Source organism: Podarcis vaucheri (genome assembly GCF_965113315.1).
Source record: "Podarcis vaucheri genome assembly, chromosome: 12".
NCBI classification, from domain to species: Eukaryota; Metazoa; Chordata; class Lepidosauria; order Squamata; family Lacertidae; genus Podarcis; species Podarcis vaucheri.
Window position 1 is genome coordinate 46,732,455 of NC_138750.1, and position 25,609 is coordinate 46,758,063.

At 40.2% G+C, this 25,609-nt stretch overlaps 1 protein-coding gene across 3 annotated transcripts in view; it reads right to left on the minus strand.

Moving 5' to 3' along the window:
• The window catches only part of PARD3 (par-3 family cell polarity regulator), a 551,152-nt gene that overhangs the window by 234,675 nt on the left and 290,868 nt on the right, over nucleotides 1-25,609 (minus strand). For all 3 annotated transcript variants that reach the window (XM_082192160.1, XM_082192159.1, XM_082192158.1), the window contains exons 7-9: nucleotides 24,507-24,590; nucleotides 7,794-7,919; nucleotides 5,971-6,353 (exon numbers count right to left, since the gene is read on the minus strand). In XM_082192160.1, coding sequence (XP_082048286.1) covers nucleotides 5,971-6,353; nucleotides 7,794-7,919; nucleotides 24,507-24,590 — 593 coding nt within the window. The remainder of the gene's footprint in view (nucleotides 1-5,970; nucleotides 6,354-7,793; nucleotides 7,920-24,506; nucleotides 24,591-25,609) is intronic.

Genomic DNA, 25,609 nt, shown 5'->3' on the forward strand with positions numbered 1-25,609 from the left:
TCATCCAAATCTGGGCTTGTGGGTTGTTTCTCTCAAAGCAAACCATGAGCAGAAGCAGAAGCTTGACTTAGCTATTGTAGTTTGTTTGGAGAGAAATAAACCATTTGTTCAGATTCAGAGGACAAGTTGCGCTAGATTATGTCTGATTTCCACATAGTATGTGAGGAATAGAGGAGGAATGAACTTCTTGCCATTTCAGCAGTGCACATTTGGAACATTCCTCATTCATAGTAAAATAATAGTATATTTATACTATGGTTTAATGCAGTTGCAGTCAATGTGGTGCCCTCCATATATTGTTGGACTCCTAAGTCCCATCAACTCAAGCCAGCATGGGCAGCTGTCAGGGATGACAGGAGCTGTAGTCAATATAAAGAATAAAGGGATTGTGTATATAATTTAATTAGAAGAACACAATTATGAATCATTCCACTTATGAGTTATTTTGTTCACATGTGTTCCAAAGTTTCTGTATGTTATTTTTCCCCCTTTTATTTTCAAACGTTTGATTACATACAAGCAAAACTAAATTGTGTACAGCTACTGTTTCTAATTTCCATATTGCTTCTTGAAGACTACAAACAAACTCAGGCTGCAAGATGTCTTGGTCTAGCCCTGCTTTGGTTAAAGAGGAAAATCTGGTTGCTGGTGTTGTCAACCTAACACTTCATCATGACTAAAGGGAACTGTAGAAGCAAGGGAGGAATGTGCTTGGGAAGAGAAAAGGGAAGGCTATGCAAGAGCCCGTGGCATTCACACTTTCCCTTGACCATAACTAGGATACTGGGAACAGTGGCCCAGTTCACATGCCATAAGTAAATGGTTTTCTATGAACATGGAGATCACATCTACTCTGCTTCTCCACTAGCACAAGCAGGAGCAACAAAGCATTATCTCTATTTTAGCATTTGTCTAAACAAGAGATTGTGGTTTGTTTTAAGCCAGGGATCATGGTTTGTTCCAGGAACAAATCTTGGCTTCAGATCATGGTTTGTTGCTCCCACCCACCTGCACTAAGAGAGGAGGAAGCAGGAACCACTTGTGTGTTCATTGTAAAACATTAATTCTGGTATTGAATATTCATAGTGGACCCACTGAACTTAATGGACTTTAGTTAGTAATGACTAAATAGTAAACTAACTAAATCCACTGATTCTAATGAGTTTATTTTCAGTGTGACTTAGTCAGATGCAAACAGTGCCGTCAAACTTCATGCTGCAACGTAGATTAATCTACGTGACGCATTAAGGGGATCTTTTGTGCACAAAATTGGCTGCAGGAATTCAGTCTTGGTTTATAGGAACTACATATAAATGGCAAAACTGGCTAAACTGCAAAAGCCCAGTAACATTAGAACATCAGCAATAACCCCAAATCTGTATGCTAGACGTTCAAGCCCCGACCTTTAACAAAAGATAAATAGATATCAATTTTCATTTAGAAAAAGCCAACAAACATTCTGATCTGACAGAAGCATATTACTGACCTTCTCTTCTGACTTTATTAAACAACTAATTCCTATGAAAGATCAGGTTATTTGAAAATGCCAAAATGGCAATAAATATTAAGAAATCATAATGGAAGCAAGCACAATTACCGTAGGACTATCCCACTTTGTCATGTGAGAAGACATAGTTCACACAGCCTGCAAAAAGAACAGCTTTAATAAGGAAGACTTCTCTTTTCCCAAGTCTCTTCCTTCTATATCAGAGAGGAAGAATTTGCACACTCTAAATCATTATTCCTAACAGACTGGCTAAATAAGAAGAGAACTTCATGATGATGGCATATGTATGTGTATGTGCATTAATGTGCCCGCAAGGAAATTTTAATCTAATGACGGTAATTGGTGAAATAACTGCTGCCTGTTAGCTGAAAAGAAAGCACGTTTGTTAGGTTTCTGTAAAGCCTGTCATATTATAATATCCTTCATTAAAAATAATCAAAGACAATCAACATCTCCATTCTGCTCATATTTATAATAAACTACTTGGGGGTATACTTAAGCGCTCTGCTTCATTTGTTGCGCCACATGCATGCACTCAGCATAATCAAATGAGAACAGGCACAAGACATGTATCTTTCCATGGTGAACATTAACAATAAAAAGCAATTGATGTGAAGGGGAATCCTGTCTGCTCACATTGTACCAAATGTCACTGCAGAAGACACTTTCCAGATATTACGTGGCATCATATGGAATATTAAACCTGGGATCTGAAGAGTCCCATCAGCATTAGCATCAGCTACAATATTTGGGAGGGGACCTCCAGGACAAGATGATTTAGTGGGCCCACTTAACCTGGAATAGTTGAACCACACAAATTCAAAATTCTCTGACGCTCGCTGTCCATCTTGCCTTCTTGGGTGCTCTGCATGAAGCAAGAGTGTAATGATGTTGGCATGGTCGACATTTAGTTAGAACAACCAACCTCAGCTTTTTTTTATTGGAAGAAGCAGACTTGAAACCATTATTACCAAGGCTGTAACATCATGCTTATATTGCTGTCAAGATGTTAATGGTTAGACTGTTGTAAGGTGCTGGAAGATGGTTGTGGGATTGGCCTTCAAAACAGTTCGGGAACACCAATCGACATAAAACAAAGTGAGCAGACCTCACAGATAGCTCATCATCTAACACCCATCTTGCAATATCTTTTTCCAGTAAAGTTTCCTGGTTCAATTCATCATGCTTGTTTTGACCTTGAAAACCCAAATGGGCTTAGGGCCTGGATACTTCATCTCAATGGGCATTTTGTTTGGTAGCTGCATTATAAGCAACTGCTAGATCAAGTTAGAAACTGGAAAAAATGCAAACGTACTAAATTGAATTCAACTGATGTAAATCTAATCTCTGCAATCAAGACGCAAACGCCATATTTTGGCAGAGCATTAGGCACACTTAAAATGCATTCACTATAATGAGATTACATGTCATGTGCATAATTCCAGATTGGATTGTAGCCAGTATTCACTACTCTAATTAGACATTCACAATCTTAACTCCAATAATTGAAAAGACTTGATATTTTTGAAGCAAATTTTGCGACTGAAATAAAGTAATGGGAAAATCAAATATAAAATTTATCCAATGTATACCCCAAATATTTAGTTCAAACACAATTGAAAACCATGTTTTAACAAAATAAACCTCGAAGATTGTAACAATAAAAACATGGCAACCAAAACCATTTTAAAAAGCAGCATAAGAATAAAAATACTGCATAATCAGGAATTGGGATACTCATTCAAAAAGGTCATTTCCATGATTGCCACTCCTCTGACCTCAAAAGATAGGGTGCTCCAACAACGATCATACTGCATAGGCAAAATACATGGGAAAACATATCCAGGTAACTACCGTATTTTTCGCCCTATAGGACGCACCGGCCCATAGGACACACCTAGATTGGGGGGGAGGGGGGAATAAAGGGGGGGAAAAATATTTTTCCCCCGGCACGGGGCTGGGGCGGGGGAAGCCCGAGCTTCCCTCGACGCCAGCCCCCAGAACGGGACCCAGAACGATGTCAAAGCTGCGTGCAGCTTTGGCAGCGCTCTGGGAGCTTGCGGGACTGGAGGAGGGGGAAGCCCTCTGCCAGCCTTCTCCCCCTGCCAGCCTTCTAACCAACCTCCCGCTGTCCCCCGAGTTTGCGGGGCTGGCGACGGGGAGGAGCAGGCCTCTCCCCCCCCTGCCAGCCTTCTAACCAAGTCGGGGGACAGCGGGAAAGGCGCGCTGCGCCTCCCACTGTCCCCCGAGTTTGCGGGGCTGGCGACGGGGCTCTCCTGAAGCCTGGAGAGCTAGAGGGGTCGGTGCGCACCGACCCCTCTCACTCTCCAGGCTTCAGTGAAAGCCTGCATTCACCCCATAGGATGCACACACATTTTCCCTTCATTTTCTGGAGGGGAAAAAGTGTGTCCTATAAGGCGAAAAATACAGTACCTCTTGAACCACAAAGTCATTTGAAAAAAATAGGTGTTCAAATAGTGTTTGTAAATTGACCACGGATAGCAAATCTGTTTAAAATCTGGAATATGCTATCTAGGGCTGGCCCCAGTTACAGCAGTCTAGCAGCTGCAAAATAAACAGTAGTTTTCTTTAAAGACAGTTTCACATAACCACAATGTGGTAATTATGTTTCACTTTGTGCCAAAGAAATGTGCACTCTCCTTTACTGCTAAAAAACGCTATTTTTGTCCACTACTTAGTGCTGCAAAGTACTGCAATTATATAAACGCTATGATCACTATTTCCATTACTGACTGAGAAAAATCAGATGCCTGTGTAATGTCCCAGTGGTGTGTTTGTAGGCTTCTTCTTTATCTGTTCCATTAAATGTGAAAAATTGGTATATCTTAATACTGACTGAGTTTATATTTATAAGCACAGCAATTCCTCACTCAGCTAGTAACAGGGTTTCTCCCGCCCCCCTCCAAGCATGTCATCTTAAGCTGATGGCCTTAAGTATTTTTGAAGGCGCATCAACAACAGAAGCAAACTGTCAACTCAACCTTATGTCATCCAAGTTTGTAGAGCTTAAAACCCAGTAACCAGAAACAAGCAATCTGGTAGTTCACATGAAGTTCACAGAAAATAGAACATAATCATAGGAGGAAAATAACATCACTGATCATTATTAAGCCACAGTAAGAGTCCCCTTTGATGTGTTCCATGTGAAAAAATCTCATAATAAAAATACAAAATGACTGGCACTAAATTTAACTATTACATGCAAACATAAATAAATAAAAAATGCTTGCCAGCAGCAACACAGAAGTGGCAATGAGAAGCTAGCTGATATTTCTTCATTGCAATGAAAAAAAAAAGACCTTACAGCTACATACTTAATAACTTATTTTCAGATATTATGACAAATACTCATTGCACCTTGTATTCATATATTCGCACCTTGCAATTCAGATATGCTCACACATTAAAGGTCTGATTTAAAACGCTACACATTTACATCCTTGTGTCACAATCCACCTATCTGGGACTTAATAAGAACTCAGTTGAGAAATATTTGACCTAGACTCTTGGAAAAGATCGGTGCATACCACTGGAAATACATTAGCTAGGCTTTGTACGAGCACAGTGGAATTTCTGACCTTTTCTCTTTGACTCCTATCTCTTTGAAATTTCCTTTGGGTTCAAATGAATTTTACCAGGTGGCATGAGGGTAAAGCCTGTGGAAGAAAATGCCAAGGTTCTAAAAGCGCCCCAGGGCCTCACATTACTAGCTGAATAGTACTTTGCATCTTGACCAATATTCTCAGCTTTGCTAGAGGTGTAAAGTACTTTTTATAGTCAATAAGCTTGATAATGGAGTCAAAACCATTTAAGGTGCTACTTTCCTTATGTCCTCATAAAGAATTTACCCAAACCCAGTTTATGTTCTACACTGCCATGAAGCAGCATAGAAAAAGGACGTTGAGTTTTTCAAGATATGTATTAAATAAGATATGATCTTCTTTAATACATATACAGTGGTACCTTGGGTTAAGAACTTAATTTGTTCTGGAGGTCCATTCTTAACCTGAAACTGTTCTTAACCTGAAGCACCACTTTAGATAATGGGGCCTCCTGCTGCCGCTATGCTGCCGCTGCATGATTTCTGTTCTTATCCTGAATGAAGCAATGTTCTTAACCCGAGGTAATATTTCTGGGTTAGCGGAGTCTGTAACCTGAACCGTATGTAACCTGAAGCCTATGTAACCCGAGATACCACTCTATTGTATTAATACAAGATACGATATAGATATGATGAAGAAGGACTGGGGAAGCAGTGGACCTGGCAGTTGTTATACCCCTCATCATCCATGACCATTTGTCCAATATGTCTAGAGCTGATGGGAGCTGCAAGCCAACAGCATTCAGAGGACTACAGGTTGGCGAGTGCTGGAACAAATAAATGTGCAATCATTTCATATGCACCTTTATATGCCCAGCAGGCAGAAAACAAATTTGCTTACCTTTCCTCAGCTGTATATTGAGCCGCTTCCCTATCTTTTTGGTATTATAGCCAGTGTTTGAAGTGGAGGCGAGGACATTTTGTGGTGATGATGCCAGGCCTAGGGGTGGTTTTCCTGATGAATTCACACTATGAGGTAGTTGTGAGTAAGAGTCCGTCTGATCTGCTTGATGGCTTACTCGGGGTATTCTTTGTAATGTGTGAAGTCCAGTGTGATTAACACTCTTATTGTCCATATATTGGGAATCGGGGCTAAACCGACTGGAGTAGTGAGCATTCTTCTCACTTTGTGATAACTGTTCATATTGCTCTTTCTTCGCTGCCGGAACCACATGGAACCAAATAATGGGTGTTCGCATGGCTTGACGGAACATATGCTGTGCTCTAGGTTTGAGAATGAATGAGAAATTAGCAAATTAAGACTGGCAGACTAGAAGACATTACAAACATAATTACTGATGTTAATTAGGCATCATGAAATGACAAGACATATTGTTGAAACTGAACTGTAAACTAAAAAGGCGAACTGTAAACTAAAAGGCTGATTTTCTTGGAGTGATCTGCTACAAATGTCTTTTCTACTAAAAGTATATTTCTTTTAGGGCAGCACAGTTGTTGTTTTTTAAAAAATCTTATTTGATTAATAAATGAGGTCCTAAAATTAGCCTAAGATTTCATGTCCTTTTCTTAAATTTTATAAATGATGACTTTGAAATTTGTAAGCACCCCCCCCAAAAAAATCTCCTTAATTCAAAATGTAGGTGATCTAAGAATATGATATATTAACTTGCATAAAAGTTCATGGAAACCTACTTCAAAATAATATTAAACTGTCTAGTTAGCACTTTCTGTTAAATTATAACATGCGTCCCACAGACGGAAAGATTTTCATGCTAAACTTTTTGTATTTGAGCTACTTGCATTCAATGGCCCAGTTAAGAAGTCACACTAAATTATGATGCAGCATTATATATCAGCATTATATCAGCCATAACAAGACTTGGCCTCATGTAGTCCTCCCTCCTTTCTCATGAGCAAAGGGAAGAGAATGAAAGCTTCAGCTTTCAATTGTTGAATGAGGCATAGATTCTAGTAATGTCAAAATCAATAAAATATTATTTTTTACTGTTGTTCATTTTAAAAAAAGGATCCAACCATTGTTCTAATTTAGAAGAAATGTGCTATGTGGGGGGAAATAACCACAAGAACCCTTAATAGCCCATTAACAGTTTACAGTATTAGATCTGATGTCTTCCTTATCCACAATGTTGCTCATACCACAACACAACCCACCAATACATGGTGAGCTGATTATGAGAAGCATTCTACTACCTTGCACACCAGAATCTAGAGGGGGGGGCACAATAAAATGACCCAATGCCCTGTTACACAGAAAGTTATAATCTTACTGACTTCTTTGGGGAAGCTTCAGCATTTCTACACACAAACGGATTTCACATGCAAAATTACATTACTGTTTTAGAAACAGTGAACACTATGGTTTCGATGGTGTGTTAATGTTAAGCACTTCTCCACCTATAAACAAACTGTATCATTCAAGTTAACAGGGGGTAGAGGAAAGAAAAACAGCCCTGTAACAATTTTAAATTGAGGAAAGAAAGTTATGCAATGGCAGTCATTATCTTGTAGCAATTGTAAACTGAGTAATTAAAGAAACACTGTAATGATCTACAAACACACTCCTCTTTAAAGAAAGAACTTACTTAAGCAATTTGTTCTTGAGCATTTTACTTCTCCCCAAATTACTACCATGTGTGATGGTTAAAGGTTAAGAAAAGCAATAAACTGTAAAGATGCACTTACTGCTCAAATCTTCTATTGCGAAGGTCCCCATCATTAATTCTAACAATACAGTCATTTTCATGAAAGAGGTTTTCTTGTTCTGCTTTCCCACCTTTCTCCAGTCGCTTTACTAACAATCCCAAAGTTCTGGAACATAAATTATGACAAATTATCAGTACACTTGCAAAGTTTCCAGTGACTTGGGCCAGAAGAATAAACCCTATCCTAATGCTAAAGTGCCCCCACTTCCCTCAGAAACAAGTCACTCCAGATAAATGTTCTTCAACATTTACAAACCCAGGACCCACCTTTAAACCAAACATGCATTTCAGGATTCATTTCCTAATCTTTTACCACATATTTTGGTGGTAGTGTTGCTGTTGCCACCCATCTTGTATCTGGCTGTGACCTAGGACTCAGCTAAAGGTAAAGATAAAGGGACCCCTTACCATTAGGTCCAATTGCGGACAACTCTGGGGTTGCGGCGCTCATCTCGCTTTATTGGCCAAGGGAGCCGGCGTACAGCTTCCGAGTCATGTGGCCAGCATGACTAAGCCGCTTCTGGCGAACCAGAGCAGTGCATGGAAACGCCATTAACCTTCCTGCCAGAGCAGTACCTATTTATCTACTTGCACTCTGGTGTGCTTTCGAATTGCTAGTCTAGTTTAACAGGAGCAGGGACCAAGCAACGGGAGCTCACCCCGTCACGGGGATTCGAACTACCGACCTTCTGATTGGCAAGACCTAGGCTCTGTGACCTAGGCTAGGTTTAATCCACAGTGCCACCCGCGTCCCTCAGCTATAGGACTCAGCTATGCAGCTGCAAATAAAACGTTTTAAGTGTATTTTAAGTGCAATTTACAATGAGACACTAGATGGAGATTGTGAGCCTTATAGAAAATGTAATGTATTTTTTAAAATGCTTTAAAAAAAGCATTTTCAGAAATTTTAATATGTGTGTAGATTCCGCCCCAATGTGGGAAAACCTGTATTAGAGGAAGGTGTGCACTTTTGCAAAAGCGAGAGTGGGGAACTCTTGGCCCTCCAGATGTTCTTGAACTACAACTCTCATCAGCCCTATATCGCTTGGCACCCAGATATCTGAAGAACCTGTGTCTTTAAAACTTTTGACAGAGTAGAGTTTTGAACTGGCTGCTGTTATTCTGTGTCTGTTGTATTATTATATTAGTGTTGTAAACTGATGTATTTTCTCCTTTTTGTACTGAATAGTAAGATAAACCTTTTTCAAAATAAAAATAAACTCCTTAACATAATGCTGCTTCCCTTTCATTGCACGTGCTCAGAAGAGATGTCGAGATAAGTCTTTCCAGATGTTTTCTCTCTCCAGAACAAGCTAGACAGGATGGCGGTAGGGATTCTGCCTGGCAACCTCTTGACAACACCAACCAAAATCTCCAATTATTCTAACACACAACTTCAGTTACTAGTCCTGACCCACTCCACCCATTATTCAACACTTGCAGAGGCTGTATACTATACTTAGCGAAGTAAACACACAAATATGGATGGCATCTTATATGCCTCCTTGCACCAACTCCTGCAGCCAAGCTGTTGCCAAACGTATTGTTCTGCTTTCCTTGGGAAATGTCAGCGAGGCTGAGAGCGGGGTCTTGTTGTCTGGGCAGCCCAGGACCTCCATAAACACACTGCCCAGGCTTAAACCCAGAGAGGTCACTTTAGTGCTGCTAAAGCAGCAAAAAACAAGCAGAGGGCAGCAGTTACAAGTTGCCAGCCTCTGCAGCCACAGCAGGCGCTGTGATTCTCCAGGGGTTTGATTTCACCCCTGGAGGCACACTCTTATTTTCTCTTGAGACAAATGAATGTCAACAAATCCCTTCCCTCAGTACGATTTTCTATCTTTGTGTACATGTTGGTAAAAAGAGAAAGAGGGAAGTGTGGGGAGAGTCAGAGGTAAAGAAAATGGAGAAAGGGGGGGAATAAATTAAAAAGAGAAATTAAGACGGCAAAAAGATGAACAGTGGGTCCCATGCTGCAGACTGAGTTAAAGGTGATTACAAAATTCACCAGTTTGCTTTGAGATTTATTTTATTTTATATTTTTGAAGAGTTTTTGTTTTAAAAGTATAGACCACATTTGTGTATATTTGGTTAAATTTTAAGTGGATTGTGTCGCTTCATACCATAGTTATTTCAATTACAACTCAATTTTATCCAAAGGGACGGTATCAGCACATGAGTATAGAGGCCAGAGAAGGCCAAGCCACACTTTGGCAACCCAAGTAATGTTCGTATTACATTGCTGGCAATAACACAGTCAGTTTTTATTAGGATACGTCACAATCATTTTCATACAGCTGGGTGGCAGTTGTGGGTCATCCATATCTTCAAAGGAAATATGTCTATAAATTCAAAACAATCTAGACATCAATAAAACATTAGCTGCTTATTTCCAGTTTTACCAGTGTCTATAATTTAGATGTAGAAAGGGAGTGTTAGCATATGTTATTGAGTTTATTTCAGTTACAGAATTAGGCTAACAAAGCTTGTGAAAATGTGGTGACAAGAGCTTTACTATTTCAACACTTGGACTTAAGCTCTATAAATGTGCATACAGACACAAGAGTTAGAGCATCTTTAAGCTTTCTCAGTTTATTCCCATCCCTCAAAATCTCCCTTCTATAAAAGTAACAACACCACCACAATAAAGCAGAATGCAGCTCTTACTTTTAACAGGGGCATACATTTATAAAGTATGGAAGGTCAATAAAACTTATTCCCTATTCTGGAGCCTTGCTGCCTTCAACTATGTATACACTGGAAACACAGAATGCATACAGACACACACAGTGTGTGTGATGTATTCATTCATAATGGCAAGATGCATTAAACAAGGAGAGGAAACAGTGTCCCTCCAGAAGTTGTTGGACTACAAAAGATACAGGTTCCGCATCCTTGCACCAAAGGTACTAAACACATTACCAGGTTCACGAGCAAAATTTTCTTCTGAACTTTCCATAATTATAGAGTTTGGACTTTTGACCTTGTTTCCCCAGTTACCTACATGTGCTCTATAGACAGAAGTAGAGAAAGCTAACATCTGGAGGCGGTTGGAGGATGGATGGCGGCTAACAGATTGAGGTTGAATCCTGACAAAACAGAAGTACTGTTTTTGGGGGACAGGAGGCGGGCAGGTGTGGAGGATTCCCTGGTCTTGAATGGGGTAACTGTGCCCCTAAAGGACCAGGTGCGCAACCTGGGAGTCATTTTGGACTCACAGCTGTCCATGGAGGCACAGGTCAAATCTGTGTCCAGGGCAGCTGTTTACCAGCTCCATCTGGTACGTAGGCTGAGACCCTATCTGTCTGCGGACTGCCTCGCCAGAGGGGTGCATGCTCTGGTTATCTCCCGCTTGGACTACTGCAATGCGCTCTACATGGGGCTAACTTTGAAGGTGACCCAGAAATAATAATAAATAATAATAATAATAATAATAATAATAATAATAATAATAATAATAATTTATTATTTGTACCCCGCCCATCTGGCTGCGTTTCCCCAGCCACTCTGGGCGGCTTCCATAGAAACCAAAAAACAAGAAACTACAACTAATCTAGAATGCGGCAGCTAGACCATATAACACCGGTCTTGAAAGACTTACATTGGCTCCCAGTACGTTTCCGAGCACCATTCAAAATGTTGGTGCTGACCTTTAAAGCCCTAAACGGCCTCGGTCCAGTATATCTGAAGGAGCGTCTCCACCCCCATCGTTCTACCTGGACACTGAGGTCCAGGACCGAGGGCCTTCTGGCGGTTCCCTCACTGCGAGAAGCCAAGTTACAGGGAACCAGGCAGAGGGCCTTCTCGGTAGTGGCGCCCTCTCTGTGGAATGCCCTCCCACCAGATGTCAAAGAGAACAACAACTACCAGACTTTTAGAAGACATCTGAAGGCAGCCCTGTTTAGGGAAGCTTTTAATGTTTGATGTATTACAGTATTTTAATATTTTTTTGGAAGCCGCCTGGGGCGCTTTTATTATTATATCAGTATTGGGCTCAAGGGTTGTTTCTGAGAATGATGGCTCTGTAGTTATCAAGGAATGCAGAGCAAATTTGGGTTCTTGGAGGCTTAAGCTATGGCCAGAGATACTGATGTGGGGTAGAACTAAGACGAGGGCACTTTAGCTCTGTGAAACCTGGCACAAACGAATACTGATGTTTGACAAGGTTAGTCAAGTTAGTTTTCAGACCCCAATATAACTGCCACACCTGAGCAGAGTAATTTTCATCTGATCCTACTAATAAATAGACTTGCACCAAGCTATCTTTGTGACCGATTTCTTTAATTGTACTTTTTAGACATTATGCCTTTTACCAAATCTGCTTAGGCTTTCCTACTTGCTTATTGGAATTGGAGCCCCCCATTAAATGCCCATTCACTTCGCATATAGAACCCAATCACTTTCACGGCTGTGTATTTATTGAATATACAAAACATCTAATTGCCATGTGTGGGGCCTACTTGTGGTTGGCCTTCAGCCGTGTGATAATTACATCTCTTCAGCTGTGCATGTTTTTGCCCAGGCAACTATAGAAAGGAGGGACAAAACAATATTTGTGAATAACAGATGCAGCATTTAAACTGAGCTCTCTTACATTAATTTAACTTGTGGGTTTTGTTTAATGAAAGTAATTGCAGTTTTGACGAACAGATTTTTTTATTATTACACATTGTTATCGCACGACAGGATTAATAAGATTTCGACTTGTTTAAGGGCTTATGTAGTTAGTGGAGATGAGAGACGTTGTGTAGGTAGTATGGTGTGTTTTGCATTATTATTAGAAGATTCAAAATATAACTTTCTTTAAAACAGGAAGCAACAGCTATCATTATACAGAAATAAAATTAACATACTCATTATTAAATGCAGAGGTGTCTGGGAGAAGAGATGAAATATTAACATCCCATCATAAATGTAATTTTTCAAACCACGGGTCTATTATAGAAATTAAGATGGAAATGACCTGTTGCCCCAGGATGTGAACATACTTGTGAAATCACTAAATTTCTGAAAGTCCTTAACTGATTAAAAAAAACCAAAGTATTTGTTTTATTCATTAAACCAGAATATCCTCTGCCTAATTAAATAAATTCTCAGTACCTCCACCTAATTTAAGAAATAAGTCAAGCCTCTGCCAAAGAAATACTGCATCCATTAACATAAGAGAAGAGGGTGCAGGGGCCAATTCACAAAAAGAGAAATGTAGTAGGAAGGGGGAACTAGCCATCATCATCTCCCTTACTCTATGAGTCCCACTGGATCAAAAACCGTTGCACTGAATTAATCCACCATGATTAAGAACACTCTTGTCTCTAATATATGCAAGCTTTTGTGTCTTTCCTGATTTAAGCCAGTGGCTTTCAAACTATGACCTGGAAAACCTTGGGAATACTCAATGAGAAGATTAGCCACGGCAGGCAGCTTGCTCATTATAGTACTGGTCTTCCCCTTGCAAAATGCAACTACAGCCACGTGTTTTGGAACTTGTGGGACAAATCATGGAGGTGAGGTTGATCTACTACTCAAAACAGATACATGGAACTTCCAGATTCAGAAGGTGAATACTGTTCATTACCACTTATCTGGAGGTTGCAACAAGAGGCAGCAATCACACTCATATCCTGTTTGTAGACATCCCAGAAGCATCTGCTTTGCCACTGTGGAAAACAGGATGCTGGACTAACCTGACTTTTGCTCAGAGCCCAAAAGGGCTGATTCTATTCCTCCGCCACTCCATCAGACATTTTAGGGACCTCTACTGATTATAGACCCTTTCATGACTTTTAAGCCTTTTAGCTCTTTGCAACTGATTGGCATGCCATTTAATTTTAACACAGTTATTCTCCCTCCCTACAATGTCATTTTTAACATCCAGGATTAAGTTTCAAATGTCATCTATTACATACTGAGAATCCCAAAGGAAGTCAATAAACTGTATTTCATAAATCCAAACCATATTGTCTGACTCTGGAAATTTCAATAATATCTCCTAAGTTAACACATTCATTTTGTGCTAAATGTAGACGGTGGGTGGTCTATTCCTCATAAGAAACTATTTTCAGCAGTTTAATATATTGTTCAAAGTCTGAAACAAATCTGGTTAATTATTTTTACAGAGAACACATGAACATATATCTCTCTCTCTCTCTCTCTCCAAAAAATTTCACTTCTAGGTTCACCAAACTAAGGAAGATGCTAAGATCCCTGCTCCCACTCTTCTGTCACGAGTATTTAAAAAATGAATAAAAAGATATCCAGCAGAGGTTATGTGAGCTGCAATTATCATATACAATTATAATACACATCTGAGAACTATTTTTGCATTGGTTGGTTCCTCTATTATTTATAATCCAGAATTACAAATGCTATCTTTCTCCCTTTTAGAACTGCGTTGCATAGCATCTTGCGTTGTGTTTTATTTTCTAATCATTAACTATAATTTCGAAACCCCATGGGGTGAAAGGAGTGAAAACAAAGAGGCTGACACAATCAGTCGGAGTTCTTATTTAGGAGGTTGCTATTTTGAAAGATGCATGGTAGTTAAATGCAGTTATTTAAACTGCAATTATCAAAGAAGATTAAATAAATGAGATGCATCTATTGTATTTTTTTTATGTACTCACTTAAAAGATTTTAGAACCACCCTTCATCAATTAGATACTAGGGCACTATACAAGATAAAGCCAAAAATGGTCATATACCCAAATTACAAATTAAAACAACTTTATGGGGTTGTAAATACAATAGGATAGAGTGCACAACTAAAATGTCTCTGCAAAGATAAAAGTTCTCACTTGGAATTGAAAATATAACAAGGTCAGAATACTTCTTGGAGAGGGTGTTGCATAGTTGGGGCTCCGCTCCAAGATGGAGACAACTCACTCCTTAAAGCTACTTAACCTCACTAGCAGATCTTGGGTAGGCTGGTATTGTAAGGGAGCTATGCTCTGGTTAGAATGTCAACCTGTGCAGGCATTGCTAAATTCGCAACCACATAATCGCCCCAGCTCACTTTTTATATGCTCAGTTCACACAAGCTCTTTCTATATGCTCAGTTCACACAAGCTCTTTCTGACTGGGGGCGGCCGCTGAGACCACATAACACCGGTCTTGAAAGACCTACATTGGCTCCCAGTACGTTTCCGAGCACAATTCAAAGTGCTGGTGTTGACCTTTAAAGCCCTAAACGGCTTCGGCCCAGTATACCTGAAGGAGCGTCTCCACCCCCATCGTTCTGCCCGGACACTGAGGTCCAGCGCCGAGGGCCTTCTGGCGGTTCCCTCATTGCGAGAAGCGAAGCTACAGGGAACCAGGCAGAGGGCCTTTTCGGTGGTGGCGCCCGCCCTGTGGAATGCCCTCCCATCGGATGTCAAGGTGATGGACAACTACCTGACATTCAGAAGACATCTTAAGGCGGCCCTATTCAGGGAAGCTTTTACTGTATGATATTTTAGTGTTTTTTGGTTTCTGTGGAAGCCGCCCAGAGTGGCTGGGGAAACCCAGCCAGATGGGCGGGGTACAAATAATAAATTATTATTATTATTATTATTATAAGTAGCCATGCGCCTGCGCATATGGTCATGTAGATGAATTCAGCAATCTGAACCTGGCTCAAAGTCCTGCTCACTATAATTCCCAGTGGGTGTAATTTAAATAGATAGGCCTTCTTCTTTTCTTCCAAAGAGAGAACCAGAATTTTTTTAAGTCTCTTTGGCTTTTTGTGCTTAACTGGTTACTAATTTTTATTATTTTAATGTATTGATGCTTCAAACCACCCTGGGATTATAGTTGATCAAGGACAGTTTAGCAATCGAATGGATTAATAATGACAATAATAAGGGACTTTAGGCTGGGGCTATATTTTCAGGAAGCAGTTTTATAATTACCGTATTTTTTGCTCTATAAGACTCACTTTTTCCCTCCTAAAAAGTAAGGGGAAATGTGTGTGCATCTTATGGAGCGAATGCAGGCTGCGCAGCTATCCCAGAAGCCAGAACAGCAAGAGGGATCACTGCTTTCGCTGCACAGCGATCCTTCTTGTTGTTCTGGCTTCTGAGATTCAGAATATTTTTTTCCTTGTTTTCCTCCTCCAAAAACTAGGTGCGTCTTGTGGTCTGGTGCGTCTTATGGAGTGAAAAATACGGCACTTTTAATACATTATATATAATTGTGAGTTGCATTGACCAGGTGTGACAGTGGTGTTTTATATATAAATTCCACATTCATAAAATTAGATTCCTATAGAGGCTTTAGATAAGACCTATGCACTGTGGCCTTTAAACAGATATGGACCTTTAAGCAGAAACGGTCCCTTAAGCGGTCCTGTCTTTTCCCTGAGGAGTTTGCTGCTGTGTGAGTTTTACCATCACTAGCCTAGTTCACATGACTGTGGCCAGAGGGGAACTCACAGCTTCTCTGCTCCTCCATGGGTTCCCCCCTCCCAAGTTCTGTTAGGCTAAGACAAGATTTGGCTTAGTATGTCATCCAAATCAATCTCTCCTCATGAACCATGAGGCCAAGGGTGTGAGGCTCACAGGTATTGTGTTGAGGAGATATTTTTATACGTGTTGCTTACATCAAGTCATCAGGAGGGTACAGAGGCGCTAGGTTGCTCCCAAGATTGGGGCCCCCCCCCAGCACGCATCACATCACATGCATTGTGCATGTGTGACTGTATGTGCAAACAGAAGAGGACAAGCACTCTGGAGGAGCCAGCCACTGGACCTGCAATAGGCAGGGCCACCTCAAGATTGAGCTGGCCCAGCTCTCTTAAAACAAATATTAAGGGGGTTGATGTGCCTTCAGCCCCCTAGAGCTGGCATGCCTAGGAGGGTATACTGTGTTACATGCCGATTGGTTACAAAGTGTTAACATATATGTTGCCATAGAATCAAGGTACACTATTCAGCTTTTCTACTTGTTCTTTATCTTCACTATTGTTACAGGGGGGTGTTCTCCTTGCTGTTCCTCAACAGTACATTCCAAAGGGGGGGGGAGGTAGGGATTACAAAAAGTGAGCAAGCAATAGGTGATTCTCCAACGCTTTGTCATGGCCTGTAGTGGCTGCTGGCCTAAAATGGTACTTGTCTGGTTCTGATCCTCTTCAATACCATGAGGCCGTTGTCAAAGGCTTACTAAATCAAGATAAACTACTTCCAAAGCATTACCCTGATCCACCAAGCATGTAACTGTATCAAAAAAAAAAAAGAAATGAGATTTGACTTGCTTTTGAGTATCCCATGCTGGGTCTTAGTAATCACAGCATCTTTTTCTAAGTAATTGCAGACCAACTGTTTAATTAGCTATTCCAGTGCTTTTCCTGGTCAAGCTGACCAGTCAGTAGTTACCTGGCTCTTCCTCCCTCCCCCCAAACCTTTTGGAAGATGGGGACAACATTTGCAAGAGATGGCTTTCAACTGCTAATCAGATATATACTGCTTTCAACAGTGGAGGGTAGAACATAACCACCTGGGTTGGTAGACAATGAATCCTCACTTTTAAGCTATTGTAAAATGGGTATCTGAAATGGTTTTCGACTGTACTGTATTTGGACTTGGATTGAATACTAAATAATCCAAACAGATGCTTCAAAATCCATGTTCAGCTAAGAATACAAGATAAAAAATTAACACAATCAACAAATATATTACAAGAAGTACGGTAATATAAGAAATAACTGCAAAAACAAAGGGGGGTGACGACCCAGAACCAATAAATTAACTAAAATGTCGGGAAGCCCTAAATGGCTCAAGTTGCATTAAGAGCTGAACACCTCTAAGCCATTTACAGTTATGAGGCTGTTACTCCTCACTGTGCTTTCATAGCTGATGCAGCATAAATAAAAGAAAAACAAGCAGCCTTGCAAAGCAAGAGGTGGCAAAGCCACGCTGAGATAAAAATGAAAGAGCAATTTCTAAAAGATTTATGAGCTTTAGATTTTGAAAGTTGCTCTCATGCACACACTGGATATAAAAATAAAGCCACATGACAGAAATAGAACCAATATGGAAGACTAAAATCCGTAACAATGTATTTTATGTAGGGATGGGTTAGCCTACCTGTACCCCTTCTCAACCAACTGGATAAAATTATTTGCACAGTGAGATCTGTTGAAGGGCTGCAACTGAATTTCAAGCCTTGCAACTTCACTGTTAGAGAGGTTGTCTGATTATGCTCCTCAGATCTATTTGAACGAGCGAAGGTACCCTGCCCCCACTATTCTCAATTTATGATTTTCCGAGTTACTCCACAATTAGATGTCTTCTGTGTGCCACACCAGAATCTTAAAGAGCCACTTGATTATCCTCCAACCAAAATCCCCTAACGAGCCATCCATAAGCCTATGGTATGTCAATCTGTCAAAATGCAATTCCTAACATGTCAGGATAATTAATGATCCATGACAACTTTCCTAAGAATACAGAGCTTCTCCGATTTCTTTCCCCCACTCCTAGCTTATGATAATCTCCTCTGCCGTAAAAAAGGCTCTACTCTCCATTCAGATCTAACACTTTTTAAAGCATCTCAGCAATATAATAAAAGGCTCAGCCAAGCAGCTGATTGCACTAGTCATGTATGTGGGGAAGCTACAAAATCATCATCCCCTTTCTACACATCTTTTCCATATTCAACATGCTTAGTCAATATGGTACCCTCGAGATGCCATTGAACTATGTCCCATCATCCCTGACAATCAGCTATACAGTCTAACAACATCTGGAGGCCACCACATTGGCTACTTCTGTTCTATGTTACCATCCCAGGATCTTGGGATGAAAAAAGTGAGTCATCCAAAAAAACCCTGCTCTTCCAATCTTGCATGGTTTGGAATCCAACATTTTTCTGCTCTCTCACTTTTGCTTGGCAGCACAGCCAGATTATTACAACATGCTGTTGCGTTGCTATTTAAGTTTTATTTAGATGAATTTCATCCTTTGAGAAATTATCTCAGCCTTCTGGTGGCTAGTAAGAGAAGCATGCCATTAGCAAGCAAGCAGATGAAATTATTATTATTATTTCTTTATACTCTACCTTTCCCTGATGGGACTCAAGGTGACTTGCATATACAAATGAGAACTGCTAAAAATGTAGGACAAAACTATCATTAAAAAAACACACAATTAAACACTGATGAAAGTAAAACTGCATGCATATATAAAAACTATTAAAACTATACAGTCTGTTCCCAGAAGCCTATTGGAACAAATGGCTTCATCTACTGGTGGAAGGGCAAGGAGGTGAGTTTGCCTTCCTTTATTTCCATGCCTTTGGCTAATTAAACAAACTATTGCCTTTAAAACGGTGTAATTGTTTTGTTTTGTTACTGTTATGTACTTTTGTGTTTTTTGTATTGTAAACTGCCCGGTGATCCTAGAAATTTAATTTAATCATCATCATCAACAACAACAACAACTGACTAATACTGGCTCCGCAGAGTGGTTTCAGATAGGGGTTTCTCCAAGCCCTATCCTAGTGTTGTCCAGGTCAGTTTCCAATTTATGTTCCAAATTAAATTTAACTTTTCTAACTCTTGAAGCATCTGATACCACTTGCTCAGCATATCCTTTGTTCGGCTCTTGAAATATTTCATACTAGTAAAAATAGCTCTTGGTCCTTTCACTTTATCAATTTATAATTTCCAAGGGGTGGGGGGAGAGAGAGAATATTATTACATCATAGATTTAAGACTGAACAAATCCAAGTAGTACCATAAAGAAAGATTTTTCAAATGATGCATCAAGGAAAACTGCTCACTATAAAAATAAAAAAAACCAATACGTATGGTGATAATCCAGGGCTACGTTGAACCTTTAATTTGCACCATGTATTTAGTATAGTCTTATCTATCTCTCCAATGATAAGATCCAATTTTGGAAACCAAAGTTAATTAACTAAAGGGCATTTTTAATTCATCTTTTGCTGGCCTTGTGACTATATACAATAAAACCCAGTAGACTCTCATTATCAATTTAGATGCATAATAATATAAATTAATTTTTGATAATGTTATACCCCCAAGTAATTCAGATTTAAATAATGTCTTTCCAGCATCTATTGGAGGTTTACCATTCTACATGAATGTTAAGAGTAACTTTCTGCCATAATTGTAAAATAGCTAAATTGTGCCTCACTGGTAGATTCTGAAAGGGGGAAGAATATTTTAGGTAATAGATTCATTTTTATCAAAGCTATTTTACCTGACTAAGATAAAAGGATACCTTTATCTTGTCTAGTGACCTAAATCTTTCATTGTTTCTTTTAATAATTTCTGATCAATGTCCTGAGCTCCTAGATTAAATTTTCTTTGAAGTGAAATTCCTGGATATTTAATTGGTTTATTTATAACAAGGAGAGGATATTTTGTAACAATGCTATGCACAGCTGGTTTTCTATAGATTAATACCAAACCACTCAAATTAGGTTACGGTTGCTATTATAGTACAAAATTATACTGTGATTATTATATGATATAATATTTGAAGGAAATGGGAAATGATTCTTCTGGATTTGTTCTTGTATATCATTTGCACAGAGAACCTGTTCACGCATCTCACTAACTATGGCTTAGTACAAACTCATGAGCGTGAGGGCTCCAAGAGAGACAATTTGCTCCTCCCTGGTCTCTCTCCTGCTGAGACAGAGATATGTGGCTTGTAACTATGCTGTTTACTGGGTGCTCTGAGCAAATCCAGAGGCAAAGTAAGCCTCTGCCCCACACCTCTAGATCCAAGCTGCAGGGAGCAGCGGAAGCTTGTTTCTGCATTGCACAGAATCATCCACCACTTCCCCAGATACAATCTTGGACCTGGAGAGAAGGGTACGGGATTGTTTGTGACCTCCCCCTGCATTTTAGAGGTGCAGTCTGAGCTGCCTGAGACAGGAGCCTGCTCCTTGTGGAAAGAGAAAGATCCTGGCAGACACCCATTTGTGGTTGGTCACAAAGGCCAGTCAGAATTTGAAGACCCTTGAAAAGGATGTCTGGACAAAGATCCCAAGGCAGAAGGCAGGCATTCTATATGACAATGACTTTTGACATGGACATACTAAACATAGAGGACACAGGAACCAGTGGCGTAGCGTGGGTTTGTCAGCATCCGGGGCAAGGCAAGTAATTTGCGCCCCCTAACCCGTGGATTTGCGCCCCTAACCTGTGGATTTGCGCCCCCTAACCCTAACCCCCAGATGTTGCGCCCAGTGCAGCCAGGCCCCCCTGCACCCCCCACGCTACGCCACTGACAGGAACCACTAAACCTGTATTTCAGAACTGGATTACTTTTATTTTCCACACAATAAAAGTGACCATTGAGTATAGCAGGCTATATAAAGTCTTTATATACCCTTTGGACCCCTGACCATTAGGTCCAGTCATGGCCGACTCTGGGGTTGTGGAGCTCATCTCACTTTATTGGCCGAGGGAGCCGGCATACAGCTTCCAGGTCATGTGGCCAGCATGACTAAGCCACTTCTGGCGAACCGGAGCAGCGCACGGAAACACCGTTTACCCTTCCACCGGAGTGGCACCTATTTATCTACTTGCACTTTGACATGCTTTCGAACTGCTAGGTTGGCAGGAGCAGGGACCAAGCAACGGGAGCTCACCCCGTTGCGGGGATTCGAACCGCCAACCTTCTGGTCGGCAAGTCCTAGGCTCTGTGGTTTAACCCACAGCGCCACCCGCGTCCCTAGCAGGCTATATATCTTGTTGTTATTATTACAACAATATTTATTATGACAGCATTATTATTATAACAGCAGCAGCTGCCCATTCAGTGACCCTGAAACACAGTTAAAAAAACTGATGTCAGAACTGCACTTCCAAGGACTTGTGGAATTTCCCCAATAGCGCTGTAATGTTCAAATTGACCCTGCTCAAGCTGAAGGTCCTGAATACCACCAGCAGCCATTCACTTAGTATCCTGTTTTGTTTCTAAATACCTGACACGGAGATGTGGATGATAGATGAACTGCAATGCCCTTCACTCTGAATACCTTGATCTTTACAGTGACAAATGCCACGTTTAGCAGCTTGGGGATGACATCGGCAATTGGTTTTACTGAACACAGGAAGAAGAATATACAAAAAAATAAAAGCTCCCCGGTTTTTATGAAAAACTAATGGGTTGCCTGTTCCTGCCCTCCCACCCTATATGCAGCCCTATTCATCTTTGCCTAAAACCTGAAAACATAACACTTCCCCCAATGGCAGTACCAGTAATGTTGCCACTGAGAAGTGTTTCTTGGCTGACCTGAGAGTCTGCTCTGAGATTATAATGTCCATTCAGACTGAAATATATTATTTTTCCTCACCACAATGTCTTGACCTGATTTATGCAGCCTTTATAGCACCATTATGTGCAAAACATAAGCTCCATTGACAGCAAAAACATTGCAAAGATGGCAGAGATAACGGCTGCAATTCACCACAGGAGTCAAGGCCAAGCCGTCGAAAAAGGCTTGAACTTGTGTTCCACAACAATGTAATACATTTTCTATCCATGACTGAAATGAAGATAGCATACCTATGCTCCTATGCACTGGAATCTCATGTCTTTTGTCTTTTTTTCTGATCCTCTCTCAACCCCCTCCTTCTTGGGCTTTGGAGTTTGTTTCCCCTAATTCTTCCAAACCAGGAGGAATGATCTAGTTAGCACAGCCCTTCCTTTACAAGCTTTGCTTCTTTTGTTTAAAGAAAGGTGCAAGGTTTTCCCCGTTAACATCATGATTTTAATTTAATTTGGCTCTTAACAGAAGTTGGCTTGAAACATCACTTAGCTACTTCCAAAATCAGAGTCACGTGAGGAAACGGAGGGAGTTTGCTATTGCCCCTGTCTGCCTAGCCCAATTCCCTTGCCCTCAATGATCCTTTCTGCAGTGAAGGGAGCTGTACCTTTGCTATAGAGGGGTAACTTTGCTCCTCTGCAAATTCTCACAGATTCCCAACTAGGGCTTGTGAAGATTCCTTTGCCCTATTTTTTATGCCCCCAGCCTCTTTCCGTGGCAGCCAAGCACAACACAGCACTCACTATCTGAAAGGTCCCCCTTACCCTCTGGAGAGACTTTGTGGCAGGCACAGGGACTACAGAGGGACAAAGGGGAAGAGAAAATTCTGTAAGTTGCCTTCTCTGGATACAACTCAATGAATTCACACTTTCATCAGTTTTGCTTTTGTTTTTTAATTTGGGAGGTGGCAGACTATTGATGGGGAAATGCAACACTTTAGCTAAGCTTTACTTTTTGCTTTACAGCCAAGCAACATTAAAGCATAACACATCATGGTTTATTATCTTTGGGAGCAGGGGCTGTCATTCAGCAGCATCAGCAGCAACTACCACTTGTACCTGGAATACATAGCTAAATGAATACCAGATCATTCACAAGAGGGACAGTCTTATAGCAGCATTTAGTCTTACCTCCCAAGTCCCCAGGGAAGGCTGCTGTAAGAAAATTATTACTTTGTCACAGCACCACATGCCATTGTACCTAGTCAGCCATTAACTAAAAAAAATAAAAATACTCAGGAATGAATGATTTCTATACCACATTCATCATTCTTGAGGGCAGGGAGAGAGAGAACTCCCCTATTTATCAAGTATGAAAAGCAGTTGATAAGATATATTTGATATACAGTGACATTTGCTTTTAATCAATTTAAAGTGAAATTGCTGATGGATAGGTGGACTTGTCAAAACATAATACCCCTTCAATATATAATCCAAGATTACATTTATAAAATGCATGTTTGGTCCTTTCTCACCAAAGAGAGCAGAAAATGTGAATGCAATTACTCTCCCAAGATAAAGGTAATCTCTTTCTCTTCCCCACCCCACCTCCTGAAGTCCTACTTACATCTTCGAGGAATTGCCAGGATTTTCTTTTACACCACAAAGCTTTAAATCCTGGCACAGAATCATAATTGCTTTATAGGTCATTTAATTTTCCAAGTACATTCAATCAAAGACCCTAAATACTAAAACTCTGCCTCAGTAAAGTGAGCATTATGATTCTGAGTGTTCTCTTTACAGATGAAGATCGGAAAATGGCCATATCATCTGCATGGCACTCATTTTATCTCCATCGCTCGGAACTCATAGTTATCTTTTTCCCCATTCCCCCCTTTCCTTTTTCTTTTTGCATGCAATGCAATACAAGACACACTTGTGTTTAGCAGCAGATCAAAAACCATGCTATACTTCATGCCGCTGGCTTTATTTAACACCACCGTCACTATAAATTTTACTCCTTTCAAGTCTGAGTGGGGGGGAAATGTACGCACAGAAGTGTGTCTTTGTGGTTTTGGATGCTGCCAGTGTGGTAAATGATGGTCTAAGCAGCCAGGGATAAATGCTGCATGAAGTACATTTCTAATATTAAACCAAGGTAAAAGGCAAGAAGAAACTTTTATGACACCCTGATGGAAATAATTCACATCCTTGCAATTCAGCTCCACATTAGGACAGAAAATAATTTATGTTATAAATTAGGAAGCAGGTTCTGTCATCCTCACCTTGGCCAGTGCAGTTAAACTTACAGGCAGGTTTTCTTATGGCTTAGAGTCAGCAAGATTTTCTTCTGAAAAGATCGTGCTTTATTTCAAACAGACACCCTCGCCCCTCCATAGGTGGCTACACATAAGATAAAAGTGGAAGCGAAAATATAGGAGGCTATGATTCAATTAAAAACCTACACAATACATTACCTTCCGCCTCTGGCACTGAAAGGTACTACATGGATCCCCAAAGGGCCGCCGTCATTGGAGACTTCAACGAGCTTTACCATATCACTGTGAGACAATGATGAATGAGGGAACATGAACATGTACCGTAAATGAACCAAAAAAAAGACCACACACACATAAACACAAACACAAACAAACACACACACACAGATATTTGAGAATTGGTAGTGATGATAGAAGCACTGAATGTTACATACCTCAGTATTAATCTGATGGCATGAAAGGAGATCAATCATCAAAAATAATTCAGTTAATAAATCAAATGAAATGTGAACTAATGTTTTGGGTAAGCTTAATCCATTATATGAATTGTATTATGTTCAACAATGACAGGTGGGGGTTCAGATTGGCTTTTGCATGGATTGAGAGCGAAGCCATTGTACTGTATGAAAACAGACAGTTCAAATGCAATTCCCCCTCCACATAAAAATACAATCTATTATTTCTAATAAGTGTATTGTATGAAAGCAAATAGTTAAAATGCAATTCCCCCTCCCCATAAAATACAATCTATTTTTTTAATAGTTTGAAAATGCCACATGCATGAATATATTTATATATATATATATATATATTCCAAAACAGGCTAAGTGGTCAGGTGGATATATTCAATGGCACTGATATTCCATTTTGGATAAGCACTAACAATGACAGTAAAAGCATTCAGATAGAGTGAAAAACATGGTTTATGCTACCCATAGTTAAAAACTCACGACATGGTTTAAACTTCTACACACAGAACACACAAACCATAGTTTAAAGTGGCTTTCATTTCCTGTCTGCTCAGCACTCAACTTCCTGAGCTCACTCCTCTCCCCATGGTACAGCCAGCCCCTTGAGGTAGAACAATGGCTCCAACTATGGTTTGTCAATTCTCAGTGAATTTAGAAGTTACAGCAAACTGGAATCAGCATAAATTGTAGCTTGCAGATTCAACTGTAAACTTCAGTTTCTGTTTTGATGGTCTCAAACCAATTATTATTTATGGACATATTTTGTTTTGTGAGACACACCATCTAGTATCTTTGTAATTCACATATGACTTTCATCAAATATGCCCTTTG